This window comes from Triticum aestivum, chromosome 6B (assembly GCF_018294505.1).
Source record: "Triticum aestivum cultivar Chinese Spring chromosome 6B, IWGSC CS RefSeq v2.1, whole genome shotgun sequence".
In the NCBI taxonomy this organism is placed as follows: domain Eukaryota; kingdom Viridiplantae; phylum Streptophyta; class Magnoliopsida; order Poales; family Poaceae; genus Triticum; species Triticum aestivum.
The window spans coordinates 36,723,048-36,745,275 of NC_057810.1; the positions used below are offsets into that span (position 1 = coordinate 36,723,048).

Sequence of the window (22,228 nt, forward strand, 5' to 3'; positions counted from 1 at the left end):
TATTTTCCATAACATTGAATAGGTCGGAAGCGATCCCTTAATCAATTACCTGATGTTCGTATAATGAGATGAGGAGCCGAGCAGAGTGACAATTGAACAAGTTTTATCATCAGCTTGCTACAAGCGCCATTGCACTACAAGCGGAGTCAGGACCTCCCCCTCGACCGCTAGCTCGACGGAACTCTAGCTTTACTAATCTAGCTACTGTTTGCTATGCACACGCGCGGGCAGATGCTGTGGTGCATCGCATTTATCTAGCGAACTTGATAGGAACAGCGCCCGTCAAGTGGAACTGCACGAGTCAGGATCTGCATGGTCATACTTGGGCAGAACGAGCAACAAAACCTCGTCGCCCATGCTCACATTGGAAGGAACAAAGAAACAAAAAAAAAGCCACATTTCGCATGACGCATCTCGCATGTACTCCCTCCGTCCCAAAAATCTTGTCTTACATTTGTCTAAATGTGGATGTATAATGTCACGTTTTAGTATTAGATCATCCGTATCTAGACTAATCTAAGACAAAATTTTGGGACGGGGGGAGTATATGCTCACGAATGAACCCAACACTAGCTAGAAGGTGTGCAGTACTGCAAGTAACCTTCCTCTCCGTCCTCAATTTCCCTCGCTCTGTTGAGCCACAAGCCACTACAACAATCTATCTAGTCCACAAGGAATCGAAAATGCCGTTTGGCGGACGAGCACCATGCAGCTCGATATCAGGGTCGTCAGTAAACCCATCAGGACGCTACAGTGGCCTCATTTATGTCATGTATTCTAGCTAGCAGCTTTAAACTGAATCCCGTATTCCGTACTTTACTACAGTAGCATCCCATGTCGTCGGCGGCACGTCAACATGCTGGTTTGACGTGCGATCCAACCCCCCATCATGGCCATGAAGTGCCAGCATCACTCGCAGTCGTTCATGAACATGGGCATGCCAGCGCTCTGTGCTTGCCTGGAATGACCACCTCGGCCCATCGACAGAATTTTTTGTGGACGCACGTACGGCCCATTTATGGGTTCTCCGTTTGCATCACACGAAACATCTTTTTTTCTCTATTTTTTCTCTCTTTTTTGCGCAGCAAATCTTCATGACGAGGAATTAACTTCATTTTTTTTCGGTTTTCTTGCAACTTTCTCCAAGCACGCGCAACGCCTACCTGTTATTCCAAGCATAAAATCGTCAGCTGCAATGATTATGCCTCACTAGCACAACAGCACGCGGGCTAAAGCCCAGGTAGACCACGAGGCAAATAAAATGATGTGATTAATCAGGTGACACCAAGAAATGCTCAATTGCACACAGTTTTTCACGGCAGCTACTTGATGCTTCACACAAACAACACACCGGTTGTACTAAAACGGCGTCACACGCAGCAAATCCATATTATTTGTTATAACAAAGAACAAAATTAAGATTTCTACTCAGACTTTAGGTGGGTTGCTGCACGTGTTCTTCCTGTGCCCTGTCAATCCACATTTTGAGCAGCGAGGAGATTTCCTAGGTGCCTTTGGCACATCACCCCTAGCAGGACGTGTTGTGCTCTTGTGACCCTGAATTCTACATATGGAACAGAATCTGCTCCTCTTCGAAGGTTGTTCATACTTCTCAATCATACTTCTCAATCATGCATGCCCATCCCTTCTCAAATTCATCAATACTAACCACATGGTGGACTAGCTTGCAAGAAGCGCCCCAAGGCTCTCTTTTGCCTTATTCAGGACGTGCCATTTGCACCACCGATGTGCGGTCCATGGCATGACGTCAACTATTGCAATTTCCATCGCACGAGCTTGATCTATCGCAGTCACCAGAAAATCAAGCAATATCAACTCAATTATGGACAGTAAGGAACCTAACAAGTTTTTTTTAGTTCTTTCTGTATCTGGAACTCGTATTACCTGTCAATATAGTTTTTGGTTGTGGTACTGCGAGCATTTGGAAAAACTCTGTGAATATCCACTTGAAGGTGTCCACCTTCTCATCGCTCATCAACACCTCGTTGACCGGCTGTTGGCTTGCAACGGTTTACCCTGCAGAACAAAAGCACGCACGTAAAAACATGAATTCAGGTAATTGTCCACACTCTCCCAGCCGGACTTTCCACCCAAAACAAATACCAAGCGAAGCTAATGAAGCCACAAAAGCGTAACTGATAATTATTAATGTTATGTTTTCTGACTCACCGCACAAGCGCAAACTATCTCCTGCATGCACTTCTTCCGGTGTACATTCAAACGGCTTTTTGCATAGCGCACACCAAAACCAACCTCCCATGAATAAAGATTGTAAAACTCGTAGCCCTCTTCGACTGAATCGAAACTAGTTCCAATAGACGGATTGATAACATTTTTGGACTTTTTGTTGACAAATGCACGGATAGAAGCTTCAAGGGCAGGCATCCTTGATGGGATGGGCTCTCTCTCATCCGCCGCTTTTGGAACTCTGACCCTGTGTACAAGATACAAACCAAATAATCAGGGGGGTAAAACGCCCTGAATGACGCAAAGCCTTTTTTTGCTAGACATATGTCTGTCAATATGATAATGTCGCTAGGAGATTCAGGAACATTATTTTTTTTACATAACACAAAATGGCATATATGATCATCATTTCGCTTGGGTTCGCGAGATCAGTGCGTTCCATGTGTGATCCCATGGCATCAGGCATGTCACGAAATTTGGCTGCTCACTTATCTCTGAACGCGTTTCCCCCCGTACTACAACACAGGCGCCCCTCCCACAAAACATGCGCAAGCATGAGCATAGTTCTAAATTAACAAAAACGACCGCTCATCGCACAGCGACAGTACGGCCAAAAAAGTGATGATGTATTTAGCTAAGCAGAAAATTAAGCGACACTAGCTGCAAGTGCATTAAGGGGAGGGATAACAGGAAAATCACCTCCTGGTCCAAGAAGATTGTTTTGCACTTGACACTCCAACACCATCTTCGTCTGCATCCTGGGACACGGCATTATGGACTGTATCTGTGCCGCCTGTCTCGCATGAGTCGCCCATCCCTTCGTCGCCAAGAGTATGCATGTCGCCTTCGCCCTGTTCAATGCGCATAGATGAAATCAGGCCCTCCTCTGCATCCTCTGTTCCGCTTGTACCGCCTTCAGTTGGTTGCTCGATGACACGCAGACCCCTAAAGAGATCTCCGTTGTCACCCACGGCACGAACCTACACAGGCAAACGAGAAGCCAGCCAGAAGCTGGCAGTTGAGGAAATAGAACAAGGGGAACTCCAACGAATGGATTTCTAGATGAAGTAGTTGCATCAGGTAGCAAGAACTTGAGCGGAGATTTTGGGGGAATTACCCTGATGCAGATTCCTCGAAGAAGAACTCCATGCCGTCCATGGCGAGAAGCGGCGCTGCGCTCGGCCCGGCGCCGTCCACTTTGCGGTTGAGTGGGCAAACACGAACAGGCAGCTGATTAATGGTCGGCCCAGCCGCTGAGCGAACGCAGCAGCATCTCATTTATTTTTCCCACCAACCAACCTTGCCAGCCCTCATGATGGGCCAAATTCAAAGCCGCATGTTCAGACCATCCTGTTCGTGCGTGGAAGTACAACAATCTTAGGCCCATGTATAAAGAGGGAACAGGAGCATTCAGCACCGTTGTATTTATACCAGATGGAAACGCTGCATATAAAAAGGGACAACTGCCACGCATCACGACGCCATAACGACCGTCCCAGATACCGGCCTCCATGTCGCTCGTCCACCAAAACGCCCCTCTCACAAGGAATGCTATATATTGTCTCTTTCCTTCTAAATAAAGAGTCTTCTTTTATGACTGGTAGCTGCATCAATAAATCAGGGTCAGGATTTGATAGAGTGCACTGGTAAACTTCTGAACCAACAATCAATCTTGCAGTAATTTTCCTTAGCCAATTTAGGGCGACAACATTCGGCAAAGACGGGTCGCTCGTGGACTAACATACGGCGCATATCTTCCAATTCCTCCTCTATCGAAGATCATGACTGCCTAGACATCCCCATCTTCAGCAGAAATGGGATGCTCATAGACCAGTTTCTCTAATCAATCAGATGTACTCCATCCGTTCCATAATATAAGACCACTTAAAATTTGTAAACAACATAGGGAAACAAGAACATGAAACTGGAAATTGAAACAAAAATTTAATAAAATCATGCTTCGTCTGGCGTAATTTCTAAAATGGAAATCCTGATCGACACACCTTATATTCTAAAATGGAGGGTGTACCTGTTTCCAAATCATAATCCCAGAGGGTATTGCGGCCCTCGATGTCCATCTGGCATCTGCATGGGTTGTTTCGTAATCATACTACCAACGTCCATCTGATAGCTCGACACAAGCCCATGCTTTCACTACCCTGGTCACTTTTTGTGATGTGCACACGTGGGAAGTGGCAATGGCACATCGTGTTTGTATCGGCGACTTGGTAGAAATGACAGGATTGCGATATGCGTCAACTAGTACCGAACACCATTGACATACTTGGGATGAAAGAGCAACAAAAGCTCATGTTTACCGCACCAGTTAACATCCTGAGGTCTCCCATGCTCACATTGAAAGGAACAAAGAAACAAAAAACTCCACAACTCGGATGCCACATCTGGCAAATGCTCACCAACGAACCCAACACTAGCTGGAAGGTGTGCAGTGCAAGTGACCCTCCTCTCTGTCGTCAATTTCCCTCATTCTATTGAACCACAAGCCACCACAACCAACTAGGTACTCCATTTGGTACCTTTATAGTTCCTAGATAGAGTCCCTTTCCTTCTGAATAAAGAGATACTCATTTTATAGTCGGTAGCTGCACTCATAAATATCTCTAAAAAAACTACATCCATATATTAAGGTCGGGGTTTTAGAGAGAGAACTGGTGAAGTTCTAAACCAAAAATAGCTATTGCACTAATTTTCTTTAGCCAATTTATGGAGACAACAATCAGCAAAGACCAAGTCGCACGTGGACTACATACGGCGCGTATGTTCCACTTCCTCCTCTATCCAAGAGCATGACTGCCTAGACATCCCCATCTTCAACAGAAATGGGGCGCTCATAGACCAGTTTCTCTAATCAATTACACGTACCATTTAAAATGGTTAACCCTGTAAGGAAACAAGAAGAAGAAACTGAAAAGTAAATCAAACATTGAATAAAATCTAGCATAATCGATGTGACCAATATGATGTGTGGCAGTGAGTGGTGTCCAATGATTTTATTTCAGCAAAAAAAGAATGGAGTGACCGGGAAGCTCAAGGTAGAAAAACATACGTTATTAATTAGTACTAGTTCAGCGTTCATCTCAGACTTAATCTTTGAGTTGTGGGTTCAACAGAATTTTTTTCTCTATTAAATAGTACTCCACAAAACTTGATCCTATTGGCATTGATCATTGCTAAAAGTTTTTCCACAAAACTTGGACCTAGTTTATGCACCTTTGGTGAGGTATGTAGTTTTTATGATCACTGATCCATATATAATCATGATTATAAATGATCTATGTAGTGGATTGGTAATAAGCAAGTTAATTAGGCCCATGTAACCGAAGCAGGAATGAACAAACCAGCGAATGATTGAACGAGTAGATTTTTTGGATACGACACACTTAGACAGGGTAGTGGGTGCCAGTTTGAAGAATGGGCGCTTAAGGCACCAATTAGGAGCTCCCCTTCGAACGTTTGTTCCTACTTCGATTTTTTTGTCCTAAAAAATAGTTGGCTATTATCCTCTGATCCTTTGACCAGTTCACAGTTGTCCATTTTGGTCCCATTGACCATTGACTTCTCAAAATTTTGGAAAAGTTCAGGAATTTGAAAAAAGTTCACAAATTTTAAAAAGGTTCATCGTTTTTTAAAGAAAACATCACTTTGAAAAAAGTTCATCGATTTTGATAAAAGTTCATCAATTTGGATAAAAAAACTTCATCAATTTCGAAATAAAAGTTCATCGATTTTGGGAAAACAAAGTTCTTCAATTTTGAGAAAAAAGTTCATCGATTTGGAAAAAACAAAGTTCATAGATTTTGCAAATGTTCGTCAATTTTGACAAAAATCACAAATTTGAAAAGGTTCATTGATTTTTGAAAGAAAAGTCCATAAATTTGAATAAAATTCATTGATTTTGAAAAAAAATCTAAAAAGTTCATGGATTTTGTATAAAATACGCATGGATCGAAAAAAACGAATTGAAGAAATTTTTTGATTTGCAAAATATCCGTGGATTTAAAAAAAGCAAGAAAAAGAAGTAAAAGGAACAAGAAAAGAGAAAAAGAAAAATCTGAGTAAAAACCGTCCGAAAACCGACCAGCGAACCAATAAACCGATCTGCAATGCTTCCGAGAGCTTCCCAAAGAAATAAGAAAACGAGAAAAGAAGGAGTGCGAAGTTTTGGTGGATGGGTACATTGGAGGACTTCATTTCAGATGATTCAAAAATGATATTTTCAAGTTTTAGAAAAAAGGTACATTGGAGGACTTTATTTCAGTTGATTCAAAAAAAAGCACTGTGAAGTTCTATGATACTCCCTCCTTTCCAAAATATTTGTCTTTCTAGAGATTTCAACAAGTGATTACATACGAAGAGAAATGAGCGAATCTACACTCTAAAATATGTCTACATACATCTGTATGCTGTAGTCCATTTGAAATGTCTAGGAAGACAAATATTTAGGAACATAGGGAGTAGCTTATAACTATTCTTCATGTACCTGTAAAATTTTGTTCAAAATACTATGATTGGCAAGCTGCACAAAAAACAAAAGTCCAGCCCAACAACAACAAAAAATGGCCCATTTTCATTGACGTATTTTTTTATACACCACGTATGATAGTACATTATTATGAAATATTCCCTGAACGTGTTATATATGAATTTGTGCATGTACAAAAAATTTAGATTTATGTAGAATTTCTTTATAAAGTCCACCATGGAGCATGTTCTCTATGTACACGAGTTTAACTGGAAAAGGGAAAAAAAAGGGAATTGTCCGGCCCAACACAGAGAGGGGGGTGTGCGCTGCTTTGCGATTAAGGATATACTGAGTGTGCCATATAGGAAATGCCCGATCGAAGGGGTTTTCCTATTCGACATTTCAGGCGCCCGTCCTGGTAGCTTTCGAACCGGCGACCTCCTGCTAACGCGCTTTCCACCCCATTACACAAATCCGTTGCCGCTCCATCACTCTGCCCCGTTGTGCCTCCTTCCTCCTCTAGTTCTTCCCACTCTTCTTCTCTCCTCAACGCTGGTCGCGCTCTCCCACCTCGTGCAATCCCTGTCCCTATTCATGCCAATGCTCACAACATGCGTGCTTGTGGCAAGGCTGGCTTCGATCTTCCTACCCGCTATCTCAAAAGTGGGAGATGAAGAGATAGAAAATAGAAAGAGGACTAAGTTGGAAGACACTGAGCACAAAGGGGTTTCTCTGGGGTGCTTATCCTTGAAATAGAGTGAGGAGGTTGATGGAAGAATTGAGAGGATGAAATCTCAGATGGAAGAAAACATGATGCAATGTCAAAGTGAGATGACTTTGGAGAGGAGAAAATGGCAAAAAGAAAGTGAAATCATGCTCAGTAAAATAAAACTTTGGAGGAAGACAAAGTCAGGAATAATGCATTATGGGCAAAAAATGAGAATAGAATCAAAGAGTTGAGAAGATTCAGGCAGAGCTGCAGGAGGCAAGTAAAAAAAGACAAGAAGAAATTCAGAAGCTGGCACAAGAGGCTTCCAATAGAGAGGAATATGAAATGGAATTAGCAAACATGGACCTTGAAGATTATGAGAAAGAGACTCAGCAGAAAAAAGAAGAGACTGATTCTGGGAAATACAATGAGCCCACTGATTACAATGCTAGCCAAGAATCTGTTGGGACTTTGGGGGAGAAAATGGCTGAGATACATGGGAGTGAGATCCTGGATAAGGAGGGGGAAGAAAAAGATGTTGAGATCAAGAGAAGTCTTAGAAATAAAGGGAAGGAGGACAAGAAAATTGAAGATATGGCAAAAAGCAAAGCTGAGGAGAGGGACAATTATGGTAAGAATCCTGATATGGTAATTGCTGATGCTTCTTTATTGCATGTTAGTTCTTTGGTGGGGATTGACTTGGGTTGCTCAATAGAGATGATTGATAAAAACATAGAAATTATTAATAAGATGGAGATAGCCAGAAGAGAGCTATATTTTCAAAATATTAAAAGAGAAGAGAGTGGTAAAACAGGAGAAGAGTGTAAGGAGGAAGGAGACAATAAAAAAGAAGTCTCAGCATATATTAATACTGGAGATATAACCTTAGAGGAACTATGTTCAGACTATAAAAACTCTGATGTGGATACTGAGGAACAACAGATTAAGAAACTGAGAGGAATGCTCTCAGGAAGAAAAGGTGGTAAAAAAAGCTCACCAGCACTTGACTGTGTGAAGCAATCAGTTGGGATTGGGGTCATCCGAAGAAGGAAAAAAGAAATGAGGTTTTAGTTGAGAGTTTTTTTCTGTATTTGAATTGAGATAGAGTTGTTGGCAAAATGAGAGGAGTTTTCTGGAATGTAAGGGGTATAGGACAGGACCACAAGAAAAGATACATTGGAGAAATGATCTTGGATTAGAAGCTAGACTTTATTGGACTCTCTAAGACCATAAAGCAAGACTTCACAAAGAATGAGCTTCACAATTTATGTGGAGGGAGAAATTATCAATGGAGTTGGAACTCACCTAGAGGCATGTCAGGGGGGATCCTGGTGGGGATTAATAAAGATGTGTTTGATATTAAAACTATTGAAAAAGGACAATATTTTTTGAGAATGTTAGTATTTGATAAAAATATCAAAATGCACTGGAATTTGGTTACTGTATATGGGGATGCACAGAAGGAAGGGAAAGCTAGTTTTCTTGCTGAATTGGCAAGGTTATACCATGATAATCCCCTGCCTTGCTTGGTTGGGGGAGATTTTAACATTATTAGGAATGGGAAGGAGAAAAACAAACCTATGCTTAATGAACAATGGTCCTTTATGTTTAATGCTATTATTAAACAAGCATGGTTAAGGGAATTGCCTCTGAATGGGAGGAAATACACCTGGGCTAATAATCAGGAGGACCCTACTTTTGAAAATTTGGACAGGGTGTTGATGTGCCCAGCCTGGGAGGAAAAGTATCCACTAACCATATTGCAAGCTTTTGCTAGAGAAATATCTGATCATACTCCTTTGTTCTTGGATACAGGGGAGACTCATAATCATAAATACATCTTTAGATATGAAAATGCTTGGCTACTGAGAGAGGGTTTAGAGAGCTGGTATATAACACCTGGAATGAGAGATACTATGGGGACATTTTGGATAGATGGCAATCAAGGTTGAGAAGACTAAGAAAGAGAAGGCTAAAGGGTGGAATAGAAATATAGATGCTTGGTACAGAAAAATAAAAATGGAGATAATAAAGGAGCTTGATGATTTAGACAAGAGAGCTGAGATTATGGGGTTAAGTGCTGTGGACAGAAATGAACAGAAAGAGCTTAGAGCTCAACTGAAAAGAGTGATGCTACAAGAGGAAATGAAATGGTTGCAAAGATATAAAGATTCAGAAATCAAAGATGGAGATAGAAACACCAGGTACTATCATGCTAAGGTGAATGGGAGGAGAAGAAAAAACAGAATTGTTTCCCTGGAACAGGAGGAAGGGATTATAGAAGGGGATGAGAAGTTAATGGAGTATATTACCAAATTTTATAAAGTATTATTTGGACATCCTGAAGAATCTAGCATTTCATTGAGAGAGATGGAGATGGATAAAATTGGTACACAAGAGAGAGAGGAACTTATGACACCTTTTTCCCTAACTGAAATCCATCAGGTGGTCTTTAGGATGAAAAGAAACAAAAGCCCTGGCCCTGATGGGTTCCCTGCGGATTTCTACCAAGATTTTTGGGAAGTGGTTAAATGGGATCTGAAAGCCCTAGTAGATGGTTTTGCAAAAGGAGAAATCAATATTGCCAGACTTAACTATGGCATAATTACTTTAATCCCAAAGACTAATGATGCTAAACAAATTCAGAAGTTTAGGCCTATCTGCTTGTTGAATGTTAGTTTTAAAATCATCACTAAAATTCTGATGAATAGGTTGGCTAAATATGTGGCCCCTGTGATCCAGAACCCAAACTGCCTTTATTAAGGGCAGATACATAATGGAGGGGATTGTGATTTTGCATGAGGCCCTGAATTCTTTTCACAAGAATAAAGAGGATGCCCTAATTTTTAAAGTAGACTTTGAGAAGGCATATGACAAAATAAAATGGCCCTTTGTGATCCAAATGCTGAAAATGAAAGGATTTCCTGATAAATGGTGTGACTGGGTAATGGAAACTATGAGAGGGGACATGTTGGAATTAAAGTGAATGATGAAATTGGCCCATATTTTAAAACTTTTAAAGGATTAAGGCAAGGAGATGCTATGTCACCTTTACTGTTTGACATAGCTGCTGATGCCCTAGCCTTTTTAATGAGCAATGCCCTGAAGCATGATTTGGTCAAGGGGGTGTTAAATAAAAAAAGGAGAAAAAGGGATTAATATGTTACAATATGCTGATGATACTATATTCTTGATCAAAGATGAGGTGGAAAGTGTGAAAAATCTTAAACTCATACTAGGGACTTTTGAGCAAATGTCTGGGCTCAAAATAAATTTTCATAAAAGTGAATTGTTGCTGTTTGGCAAGGCTAGAGAGAAGCAACCGATTTATCAAGAAATCCTAACATGTAAGATGGGGGATTTACCCATTAAATACTTGGGAATGCCTGTATCAGAAAACAGGATCAGGAACACACACTGGGGGTGTGTAACTGACAAAATTGAAAAAAGGTGTGGATGTTGGCAGGGGAAGCTGCTGGGCTCCATTGCAGGTAGAATTACCTTGGTGCAAGCTTGCCTGACTAACATACCTTTGTTCATGACGTCCTTCTATGTTGTGCCCAAAGGAATTGTAAAGAAAGCAGATTTCTTTAGATCCAGACTGGTATGGCAAGAAGATGAGAATGTCAAAAAATACCACTTAGTGAATTGGAAAGAATGTTGTTTACCTAAAGATATGGGTGGTTTAGGAATATTGAATCTGGAAATAATGAATATTGCACTTCTTGCTAAATGGTTTTGGAAAATGGAAAATGAAAAAGGTCTGTGGCAGGATATTTTGGATGAAAAATATAGAAAGGGTGGCTGTTTGGCTCTAGTGAGCAAGAAGCCTGGGGAGTCCCAATTTTGGGCCAATTTGCTGAAAATTAAGGAGATCTTTTACAAATTTGTTAAGAAAAAGGTGGGAGATGGGAGAAATACTAGGTTTTGGGAAGATTCCTGGGTTGATGATAAACCTTTAAGAGAGGCTTACCCTAGACTATATGATATAAGCTTTGACCACAACATTACTGTGGAAGAGGCCATACAGAAAGGGTGCCATGGGTTCAAATTTAGGAGGACTTTGTATGGGGAGACTTTGGGGCTTTGGAACTGCATCAAAAAGAGATGTGAGGAAATTCAAATGCAGGGAGGGGCAGACAAGATTCTCTGGACCCTCACTGCTGATTATAAGTTTTCTGTGGGATCCTTGTATAGGAAATTGGTAGCGGTAGGGATAAAATTCCCACAGAAATACTTATGGAAATCCAAGTTTCCTGCGAAACTGAAAGTGTTTTTATGGTTAGTTAATAAAAAAAGTATTCTAACTAGAGATGTGCTACTAAAAAAGGCTGGAAAGGTGGAAAAGGTTGTGTTCTTTGTGGGAAAGATGAATCGAATGATCATTTACTCTTTTCCTGTTTTGCTACTTCATTGTTATGGAGTTTGGTCAGGTGTGTGTGTGGATTTAAAATTGTTCCATCAAATGTAAAAGACTGTTTTGGGGACTGGATTAGGAAATTTATTAAAGATGATAAGAAAATGGTTCTGGTGGGGATTTCAGCCCTGTTTTGGGCGATTTGGAAAAGCAGGAATGCAACTATTTTTGAAAATAAAAGGATAAATGATCCTTTATGTATTGTCAAAATGATGTGCAGGTGGTTAACTGACTAGTCTATTCTGCAGATAAAGGAGTCGCCAAGAAAAATGCTGGAGCTGGGAGCAAGGGTGCTAGAACAGGCAGCAAATGAGGTATTCACAGCCAAGCAAGGGTGAAGAATCAACGTAGGGAGACTGGAATGAAGAATCTCTTGCGGTGGTGGTGGTGTTTGCTGTTCTTGTAGCTAGGATCCTTCTGCTCCTTTTGCTGCTTTTGCTTTTGCTGTAATGGTGATCGTTGTAGGTCGAACTCTGTCGTAGTTGGTGAACTTGGTTGGGGGATGCGCGGGTTGGCTGGCCTGTGCTGGCCTTTTGGGATGCTATGATGTCGTGATGGTTCCGTTTCGATCTTTTCTTTTCAGTTTGAACTCGTTTGTAGGAATCAGTGGTTTTCAGTAATGAAAATCAGAAGGGGCAAGCCCTTCTTTGATCAAAAAAAAAAAAAGAAGTACTTCCGTGGTAAATACCCGGCGATCTGCATCACATAGTTCGGTCCTGCACCAACAAATCCTCGATTTATGGGGACTTGTCGTAATCCCGAGACCTGCCATTCCCAAACAATCGCCTCAGAAATATAATGTCTTGATTATCTTTCTTTCTTGCGGCGAATGTCTTGATTATCTAATAAGCTAGAGAGTTGGAAAAAGAGAGAACTCATATGCCAGAATGATCGAATCGCACAAGGTACTACTGCTATATTTGCAACCAACGCCAGCATTCTCTCTTTTTTGTAGGTATCACAAATTTGCTTTGGCTCTCACGTAGTCTGATCGCCTTTTATAGCTTCTCAACCAGTCAGTCCTATATATCTACACATTGTCAGTAGACACACATATACGGGCGCCCAGGGGCACACTATGGTATAGCAAGGGTCCCTTGTTGACGCACTGAAATTAAGATATTTTTTAGAAGCAAATCGATAATAAATAAGTATTTTAACATATCATGAGTGGTCCTCTCTCACAATAGAAGATATCACCAATCCGATCTGTCTTTTTTTTTGTCCAAACACGCTTTATTTATTATTCCGAAATGTTCATGGTAATACAAGATATGTTTGGAGAGGTCCCCAGCCACACATAGCCACCAAAGTCCAAACCGAAAACATGTCTAGTAAGGCTATGTGCCTCGAAATTCGTAGCACGCCCTTCGAATATGAAAGACCACTGTTTAAATTAATCAAATGCCACTTTAATCTCCTTGATAATGCTTGCATAGGCTCCTCCGCTGTTGTTCCTCCGCTCATGCCGTCTGCCCTTTTGATCAATCTTTGTTGTCGGATGATTGCTTTCGGAGTCATTTATGTTCTCATTCTGCACGTACTGGCTGTGTTCGTTCGCATCCCCCAGTCCGGAAGGCATATGTAGCCACGTAAATGTGGTCAATTTAATTAACGGAATTTCCTGATGGCACTGTTCTTGATTAATCTGTGTCAGTTTAATTAATGGAATATGCTCATTCTTAATTTGTCTCTTAGCTTTCCGACTTGGCATGTAATGCCATGTTCTGAATCGCTCTGCTCTCCAGCTCTGCTCCCGAAGCTGTAGTTGAAAATCAGGGAGCTGTACTTTCCACGCTCCGCAGATTCCTGGAGTAGGTGGATTGCCGAACAGGGCCTAAATATGATAGGCAGCTGCCACTAGCAGGCAGTTTAATAGATACCGGTATCAATAGCACACACACCTAACACCGTAACTTGCGTACGTGCACGAGGCCTGGACTGGCTAAGCTTGCGTTCGTCCAGTTGATGCTAGCGCAGGCCAGTTTCATGTGGCATATTCCTGTTTCAGAAAAAACAGAGGAAGGTTCAGATGGAGATAATAAAGTGCCCAAACATAGTTGTTTTACCACTTTATAGCATCAAAATAACAGAAGGGCTTACAAGAAAAGTGACTGGAACAACGATAGTCAATAAAGTTTCTTCTGCGCCTACAAATCAAAATAATGAATACGGTTCAGAAATATAATTTCCTTTCTTTTTCTTTCCAAAAAGTTACAGCAGTACGGATTAAATGCCTCCATATACCAAACAGTCATATTTTAATTTTACAGTTTGTATGTCAGTAAAACAAAAATCTGATCACGCAAAGAGAACTGCCTCACACACAAAGCACAAACTACCCACTGTTAGCTTGGACTAGCCAGTACGACAAATCGGAATAAAACAATCATGAATAAGCTCATGCGTACACACATTTATGTTTAACTTGTGTTCGAGAAAGAACTACACTAGTGCAGAACCGGCCTTTAGTGCCGGTTCGTAACGGGCTTTAGTGCCGGTTCGCCAACCGGCACTAAAGAGTGGGGACTAAAGGTCCCCTCCCTTTAGTATCGGTTCATCACGAACCGGCGCTAAAGTGCCACCACGTGGCACGAGCCAGGCCCGTTTGCGTGGAGGGCATGGTACTAAATGTTTGAGTGTTTTTTTTTAATTTTTCTTTAATTTTGTGTTTTCAATTTAATTTAGTGATTGTTTTACATTATAATGAGTTGTTAAATCATTAGGTGAAAGTACCGCGGATTAGTTTCGACTGGATGCATTATTGGATATCTCTATAGCTAGAGTATATATATGCCATATCCATATTATACTTGATCAACTATAATATATACGGATATGGCATATACTTGATCATTTAGGTAGGATTCATCCAGCTGAAACTAATCTGCGGTTTTTTTCATTAAATGATATAGTAATTAATTAGCTATTTAATCACCACCAGCACTACTAACTTAAAGAAACATTCACTTGTACCAGAAGCAAAAATATTATCGATCGAGTTCAACATGATTGTCATGATATTATAAGCATTCATATATAACACCACAAAAGCAAATCACTTAAGTTCAAAACGAAGAATACGGACATAAAAGGACAAGTACTAATTAAGAGCAGCATGAAGAACTAGCTAAATCACTCCTGCTAGCTACTCTCTCTCTGGTAAAATAGCATAGAACATGTATAGCTCTCCTGATTGATCATACTGGAGCATGCCGATGAACCTGTCTCCTAATCGTGGGCAGCGCTTCTCATTGCTGCCCCCTAGTACTTCTCTGCGATCATTAACAATTTTCCTCCAATCCTTCACTATTAAGCATTCATCGCTTCTAGAAATCCTGAATGCATTCATGTGCAATGCAGGATATCTTGACCATAAGCTAACAATTGACATCTGACCTTTAGTCTCGATCCCCTGAGGCACAACTGTCATCGGGAGTCCCTGTTGAACATTGTATAGTACTTAATTAATATACTTAGCAATGAAAGTTTAGCAAAAAAATTATGTATGCAAAATATGCACTAAGGACAAATAGTAAATATCTTACCATCATTCCTAAATAGATGTGACCGTAGTTCAATACCATCACTATTGGTCGCACGTTTTGAGTACTAACATTTCTAAGTGCAGGAAGAAAATTTGTCTTGACAGTATGAAGATCCTCAAGCCATGAAACATAATGACTTATCTCCTCGCAGTTTAGTTCAGCTCCGGGACAGTAGTAGGTGTTGGGGAACGTAGTAATTTCAAAAAAATTCCTACGCACACGCAAGATCATGGTGATGGCATAGCAACGAGAGGGGAGAGTGTTGTCCACGTACCCTCGTAGACCGTAAGCGGAAGCGTTATGACAACGCGATTGATGTAGTCGTACGTCTTCACAATCCGACCGATCCAAGCACCGAACGTACGGCACCTCCGTGTTCAGCACACGTTCAGCTCAATGACGTTCCCCGGGCTCCAATCCAGCAAAGCGTCGGGGATGAGTTCCGTCAGCACGACGGCGTGGTGACGATGATGGTGTTCTACCGGCGCAGAGCTTCGCCTAAACTCCGCGACTATATGACCGAGGTGGAATATGGTGGAGGGGGGCACCGCACACGGCTAAGGAACGATCCGTAGATCAACTTGTGTGTCATGGGGTGCCCCCCTGCCCCCGTATATAAAGGAGCAAGGGGGAGGGGCGGCCGGCCAAGGGAGGGCGCGCCAGGGAGGAGTCCTACTCTCACCGGGAGTAGGATTCCCTCCTTTCCTAGTCCAACTAGGAGACCTTCCATGTAGTAGGAGTAGGAGAGAAGGAAAGGGAAGAAAGAAGGGAAGGAAGGAGGGGGTGCGGCCCCTCCCCCTAGTCCAATTCGGACTAGGCCTTGGGGGGCGCGCGGCCTGCCCTAGGCAGCCCTTCTCTCTTTCCCGTATGGCCCAATACGGCCCAATACTTCTCCCGGCGAATTCCCGTAACTCTCCGGTACTCCGAAAAATACCCGAATCACTCGGAACCTTTCCGAAGTCCGAATATAGTCGTCTAATATATCGATCTTTACGTCTCGACCATTTTGAGACTCCTCGTCATGTCCCCGATCTCATCCGGGACTCCAAAATCCTTCGGTACATCAAAACTCATAAACTCATAATAAAACTGTCATCGTAACGTTAAGCGTGCGGACCCTACGGGTTCGAGAACTATGTAGACATGACCTAGAACTGTTTCCGGTCAATAACCAATAGTGGAACCTGGATGTTCATATTGGCTCCTACATATTCTACGAAGATCTTTATCGGTCAACCCGCATAACAACATATGTTGTTCCCTTTGTCATCGGTATGTTACTTGCCCGAGATTCAATCGTCGGTATCCAATACCTAGTTCAATCTCGTTACCGGCAAGTCTCTTTACTCGTTCCGTAATACATCATCTCACAACTAACTCATTAGTTGCAATGCTTGCAAGGCTTAAGTGATGTGCATTACCGAGAGGGCCCAGAGATACCTCTCCGACAATCGGAGTGACAAAACCTAATCTCGAATTATGCCAACTCAACATGTACCTTTGTAGACACCTGTAGAGCACCGTTATAATCACCCAGTTACGTCGTGACGTTTGGTAGCACACAAAGTGTTCCTCCGGTAAACGGGAGTTGCACAATCTCATAGTTGTAGGAACTTTGTATAAGTCATGAAGAAAGCAATAGCAACATACTAAACGATCAAGTGCTAAGCTAACGGAATGGGTCAAGTCAATCACATCATTCTTCTAATGATGTGATCCCATTAATCAAATGACAACACATGTCTATGGTTAGTAAACATAACCATCTTTGATTAATGAGCTAGTCAAGTAGAGGCATACTAGTGACATTAAGTTTGTCTATGTATTCACACATGTATCATGTTTCCGGTTAATACAATTCTAGCATGAATAATAAACATTTATCATGATATAAGGAAATAAATAATAACTTTATTATTGCCTCTAGGGCATATTTCCTTCAGTCTCCACTTGCACTAGAGTCAATAATCTAGATCACATCGCCATGTGATTTAACAGCAATAGTTCACATCACCATGTGATTAACACCCATAGTTCACATCGATATGTGATCAACACCCAAAGGGTTTACTAGAGTCAGTAATCTAGTTCACATCGCTATGTGATTAACACCCAAAGAGTACTAAGGTGTGATCATGTTTTGCTTGTGAGATAATTTTAGTCAACGGGTCTGTTACATTCAGATCCGTAAGTATTTTGCAAATTTCTATGTCTAGAATGCTCTGCACGGAGCTACTTTAGCTAATTGCTCCCACTTTCAATATGTATCCAGATGAAGATTTAGACTCATCCGGATTAGTGCCAAAACTTGTATCGACGTAACCCTTTACGACGAACCTTTTGTCACCTCCATAATCGAGAAGCATATCCTTATTCCACTAAGGATAATTTTGACCGCTGTCCAGTGATCTACTCCTAGATCACTATTGTACTCCCTTGCCAAAATCAGTGTAGGGTATATAATAGATCTGGTACACAGCATGGCATACTTTTATAGAACCTATGGCCAAGGCGTAGGGAATGACTTTCATTCTCTTTCTATCTTCTGCCGTGGTCGAGTTTTGAGTCTTAATCAATCTCACACCTTGTAACACAGGCAAGAACTCTTTCTTTAACTGTTCCATTTTGAACTATTTCAAAATCTTGTCAAGGTATGTATTCATTGAAAAACTTATCAAGCGTCTTGATCTATCTCTATATATCTTGATGCTCAATATGTAAGTAGCTTTGCCAAGGTCTTTCTTTGAAAAAACTCCTTTCAAACACTCATTTGTGCTTTGCAGAATAATTCTACATTATTTCCGATCAACAATATATCATTCACATATACTTATCAGAAATGTTGTAGTGCTCCCACTCACTTTTATGTAAATACAGGATTCCACTAGTGCAGAACCGGGCAATAGCACCGGTTCGTAAGGCCCTTTAGTGCCGGTTTCATAACCGGCACTAAAGTATGAGCATTAAAGGGCCCCCCCTTTAGTACCGGTTCAGCACGAACCGGTGCTAAAGGGAAACCACGTGGCACGAGCCAGCTCCAGGGGCCTGGAGCCCTTTAGTACCGGTTGGTAAGACCAACCGGTACTATAAGGTTTGGGGGTTTTTTAGTTTTATGATTTCTTTTTCATTTAATTTTGTGTTTCCATTTTAATTCTTTTTCGTTTGCTGGTATTTTACGATACTACACATTGTACACGTTATGCATATATATATATATATATATAGAATTTCTAGTAGAACCAATCATGCATATATATATCATCAATGTCTCACAAACCATCATATTAATTAATTCACACATACACACATGTATAGCTATATACAATTTCTCCTACATATGCATGTTGCCTTCGGAGCCAGTGGCATTAGCCTAATTGGTGCCTTCGGAGCACGATGACAATTGGAAGTGGTTTTTATGGGGGCGGTAGCGGGTAATAGTATTCTTCCTTCGGATTTATGACCTGGTCGAGCAAAAATCCCGCTATTTCCTCTTGAAGTGCTTCTACGCGCTCCGTTTCTAGGAGCTTCGCCCGCACCTCTCTGAACTGTTAAGAAGGAGATCAATATGCATGTGTATTAGTTGTGTGACTAGATATCGATAATGGCATTGGGTTCATTAACAGTTCATTGACTAGATATAGTCACACAACTAATAATGAACTGTTAATTGGGTTCATTGGGTCAATGAACTGTTAATTGGGTTCATTGGGTCAATTGACTAGATATCGCCCTCACCTCTCTGAACTGTTAATGAACCCAATGCCATAGCGTCCACCTTTTCTCATTTCATACATCTTCATCCTGCATATAATACCATAGAAAATAATATAGTGAGGATAATTACAGGTAATGATTGATCAAAAGGATCACTACAGCTAGCTTGAGACTTAAATTACAGAAAGAAATCACTTACAGACAATAGCAACTGACGATAGATTTGTCGAGTGCGTCTTGATTGTATAACTGAAACAGTTCAGAATACTCAACGGACACAGCTTTCTCATGGTAGTAATGCTCCTCCTTGACATTCACCATGAGGGACAATCGATCGGAAATTTTGGTAATGTTCATGTACCATTGATGCAATTCATACATTCTCGTTGGGAGGTTCTTGACCTTGTCTGGCTCGACCAAAGGTTGGCCCCGGACATATTTCCGTTTTATTTCATCCTCTCTAAGCACAGGCATGGGCTCGATCTCGAGGAGTTGTCCAACAGTGATTTTGAGAACTTCAGCCTGCATTATATGCTCCTCCGTTATTACCACATTGCCCACCTCAGGAACGTAAATTGTTTGCCCACAATAATATTGGGCGCGCGTACTGTCACGTGTTGTTGGCACAACAAGCGAGGGGATCGATTGCGCCGCCTGTTCTCCCAGCTGGGGAATGGTTTTCCCGCATTTTTTGACAGTTGCTTCTTGTTTGCTCGATCCCGAGCTCGCCTCCTTACGTAGACGTGCTCGATTTAACTTCCTGATGTGGCGCTCATAGTCTGTGTCAACAGGCTTGGGAGCTGGTGGTTGAGCCATACGAATGAAGTGGTCAATCGTTTCCTCAGGCACTTTCTCCCTTGGCGGCGGTGGCGGTTTCGGTGCAAAATGGGTTTCCACCTCGGACTTCGATATGGCTGCGATTTCCTCCTCGGACCTGTCATAAGCCCTCTGCGGAAGAGGCGTGAGGCTTGGACCATATTTATATCGCTTGCCTCCGCCTGTATTTCCTGTACTACCTTGACTCGTACCGCTACGCACCATAGCTGCGGGGTGTCTCTTCTGCGATTGCTGAGGCGGCGGAGACGGCTGACGGGGCTGAGTTGGACAAGGAGGAGTGGCCGCCTGAAGCTGTGCCGGACTTGGAGGAGGAGTGGCCTGAGGTTGTGCCGTACTTTGAGGAGGAGTGGACGTTTGACGCTGTGGCAGACTTGGAGGAGGAGGAGTGGCCTGACACTTTGCCGGACATGGAGGAGGAGTGGCCTGACACTTTGCCGGACTTGGTAGACTTGCAGGAGCGGGAGACTGCTGACTCGGTGGCGGACTTCGACGAGGAGTCGGCTGATGCGGTGTCAGTGGCCTTTGAAAGATGATGCAATCCTTTTTCCATAGGATGATACGATGGTTGGCGTCTCCGAGAAAGCGCTCGTCGTCACCTCCAGGAATGTCAAGCTCTAGATCCGAATATGGGTCCACCACCTCATCAACCAAGACACGAGCATAGCCCGCTGGAATCGGGTTGCAATGGAAGGTTGCCTCGGGGGGATTTGTAAAAGCAACGGCGTCCGCCACCTTCATGGATATGTTCTTCATTTTGATGTGTAGCTCGCAGCTAGTGTTCTCCGTGATGTCATCCACGGGGTATCTACCCAGCATTGCGTCGTCCGGGGCGGAACCCACGCTGCTTCTCGGCATGGATGGGGCGGTGCTATCCAATGCTGGATCATTCGCTAGCTGTTGCAGCTGCTGAGACGCCCTTTGCTGGGTAAGTGAGTCGATCTGCTCCTGCTGCCGCTGGAATTTGACTACCAATTCTGCTTGACTTGCTTCTAGGCCTTGAAGGCGTTCATAGTCCCGCTTCCTCTGCTCCTCCTCCATCTTCCTCTTCTTCTCCTCCGCAATCTTCTTTCTCGCACGGGTTCTGTAGTCGGTGTTCCAGTCTGAAAACCCCTCATACCACGGAATAGCGCCCTTGCCTCGTGTTCTTCCCGGGTGTTCAGGATTTCCCAGGGCACGCGTAAGCTCGTCGTTCTCTCTGTTGGGCTGGAACACCCTCGAAATCATTAAAAGAAATATAAAACAATTTAGTATTCAAATTACATCGTCTCGAATAATAGATATAATCTCGAATACTTCGTCTAGAATAATAGATATAATCTCGAATACATCGTCTCAAATAATATATAATATTGAATAATACATCACTGGCTAGCTAATTAAAGATCGAATACTACAGAAGAATCTAGGACACTCATGGTTCCTGTGGCGCGGGCGGTGGACACCCAAAGAGAAGGAACCCTCACAGGATCATAGCTGAAGTGAGATCCCCGAAGATACTGCCAGGTATTGGAGAACCTGCCGCCCTCTAACACAACTATGTAGCAATGGCCGTGCTCGTCCTCCTCCCTGACACGGCGACGTACCACCTCCGGCGAGGCCGGGTCCCTCCGCACCGAAACTGGCCCACGTGAACGCCACCAAACGAGATCAGGGTCGACGACGGGACCCGGGGCCGGGTTCCTCATCAAGCGGCGCGCCCCTCCAGGCAGCACCTCCCAGTGCCAGCCCGGCGGAGCCCAGTCCCGGACATGGGTCGGCTGGACGTCGTCGCGGACAGGTCGACGGCGAGGATGCGGGCCGGGCATCGTCGAGAACAAATACTAGCTATATGCCCGCAAAAATTAATATTTTTTTAATGATTGGATTTTGATAACTAAAATTTCTAACATTTCTACTATTTCAAAAATCTATATACTATTTCATACTAATTAAGCATCTAACACTAAAAACAGAAAACACAACTTCTATACATCCATTAAAAAACTGAAAAACAACATTATATAAAAAAATTCTATACTAATTAAACACTAATTATATACTAATAATAATAATCTAAATTATATACTAATTAAACATAAAAAATTTCCATACTAATTAAACACTAATTTCCATATAAAAAATTTTGATAACTAAAACAATAATAATCTAAATAATCTAAATTATATACTAATTCATGCTTGTGTGTGTGTGTGTGTTTTGATAACTAAAACAATAATAATCTAAATAATCTAAATTATATACTAATTCATGCTTGTGTGTGTGTGTGTGTGCTCGGGGCCGGGAGGGGCGGCGCCCATGGTGGCCGCCGGGGG

General features: G+C 42.2%; 1 protein-coding gene and 1 pseudogene across 2 annotated transcripts; one reads left to right on the forward strand and one right to left on the reverse strand.

Annotated features, from left to right (window-relative positions):
* Nucleotides 1-485: 485 nt before the first annotated feature.
* LOC123133333 (uncharacterized) lies at nucleotides 486-3,452 on the reverse strand. Of its 2 annotated transcripts, XR_006465230.1 has the most exons (5): nucleotides 3,326-3,452; nucleotides 2,908-3,188; nucleotides 2,191-2,455; nucleotides 1,906-2,037; nucleotides 486-1,163 (listed from the first exon to the last, which is right to left on the reverse strand). XR_006465230.1 is itself a non-coding variant. In XM_044552826.1 (4 exons), exons 2-4 carry the CDS (start codon nucleotides 3,072-3,074, stop codon nucleotides 1,996-1,998), a joined length of 474 nt encoding a protein of 157 aa, XP_044408761.1. In that variant the 5' UTR covers nucleotides 3,075-3,188; nucleotides 3,326-3,452; the 3' UTR covers nucleotides 1,226-1,995. The 2 variants fall into 2 exon arrangements, 1 of the variants encoding a protein (XP_044408761.1); XM_044552826.1 differs by lacking the exon at nucleotides 486-1,163 and having other exon boundaries at nucleotides 1,226-2,037.
* Nucleotides 3,453-9,335: 5,883 nt separating this feature from the next.
* The window catches only part of LOC123138729 (cation-chloride cotransporter 1-like), a 51,652-nt pseudogene continuing 38,759 nt past the window's right edge, over nucleotides 9,336-22,228 (forward strand).

Coding starts and splice junctions, on each gene's coding strand:
- LOC123133333 (XM_044552826.1), bottom strand. CDS start 3,074: ATGCGCATTGAACAGGGCGAAGGCGACATGCATACTCTTGGCGACGAA. Junction 2,456..2,907: donor CAATCTTCTTGGACCAGGAG/GTGATTTTCCTG, acceptor TCTTGTACACAG/GGTCAGAGTTCCAAAAGCGG. Junction 2,038..2,190: donor AGATAGTTTGCGCTTGTGCG/GTGAGTCAGAAA, acceptor TTTGTTCTGCAG/GGTAAACCGTTGCAAGCCAA.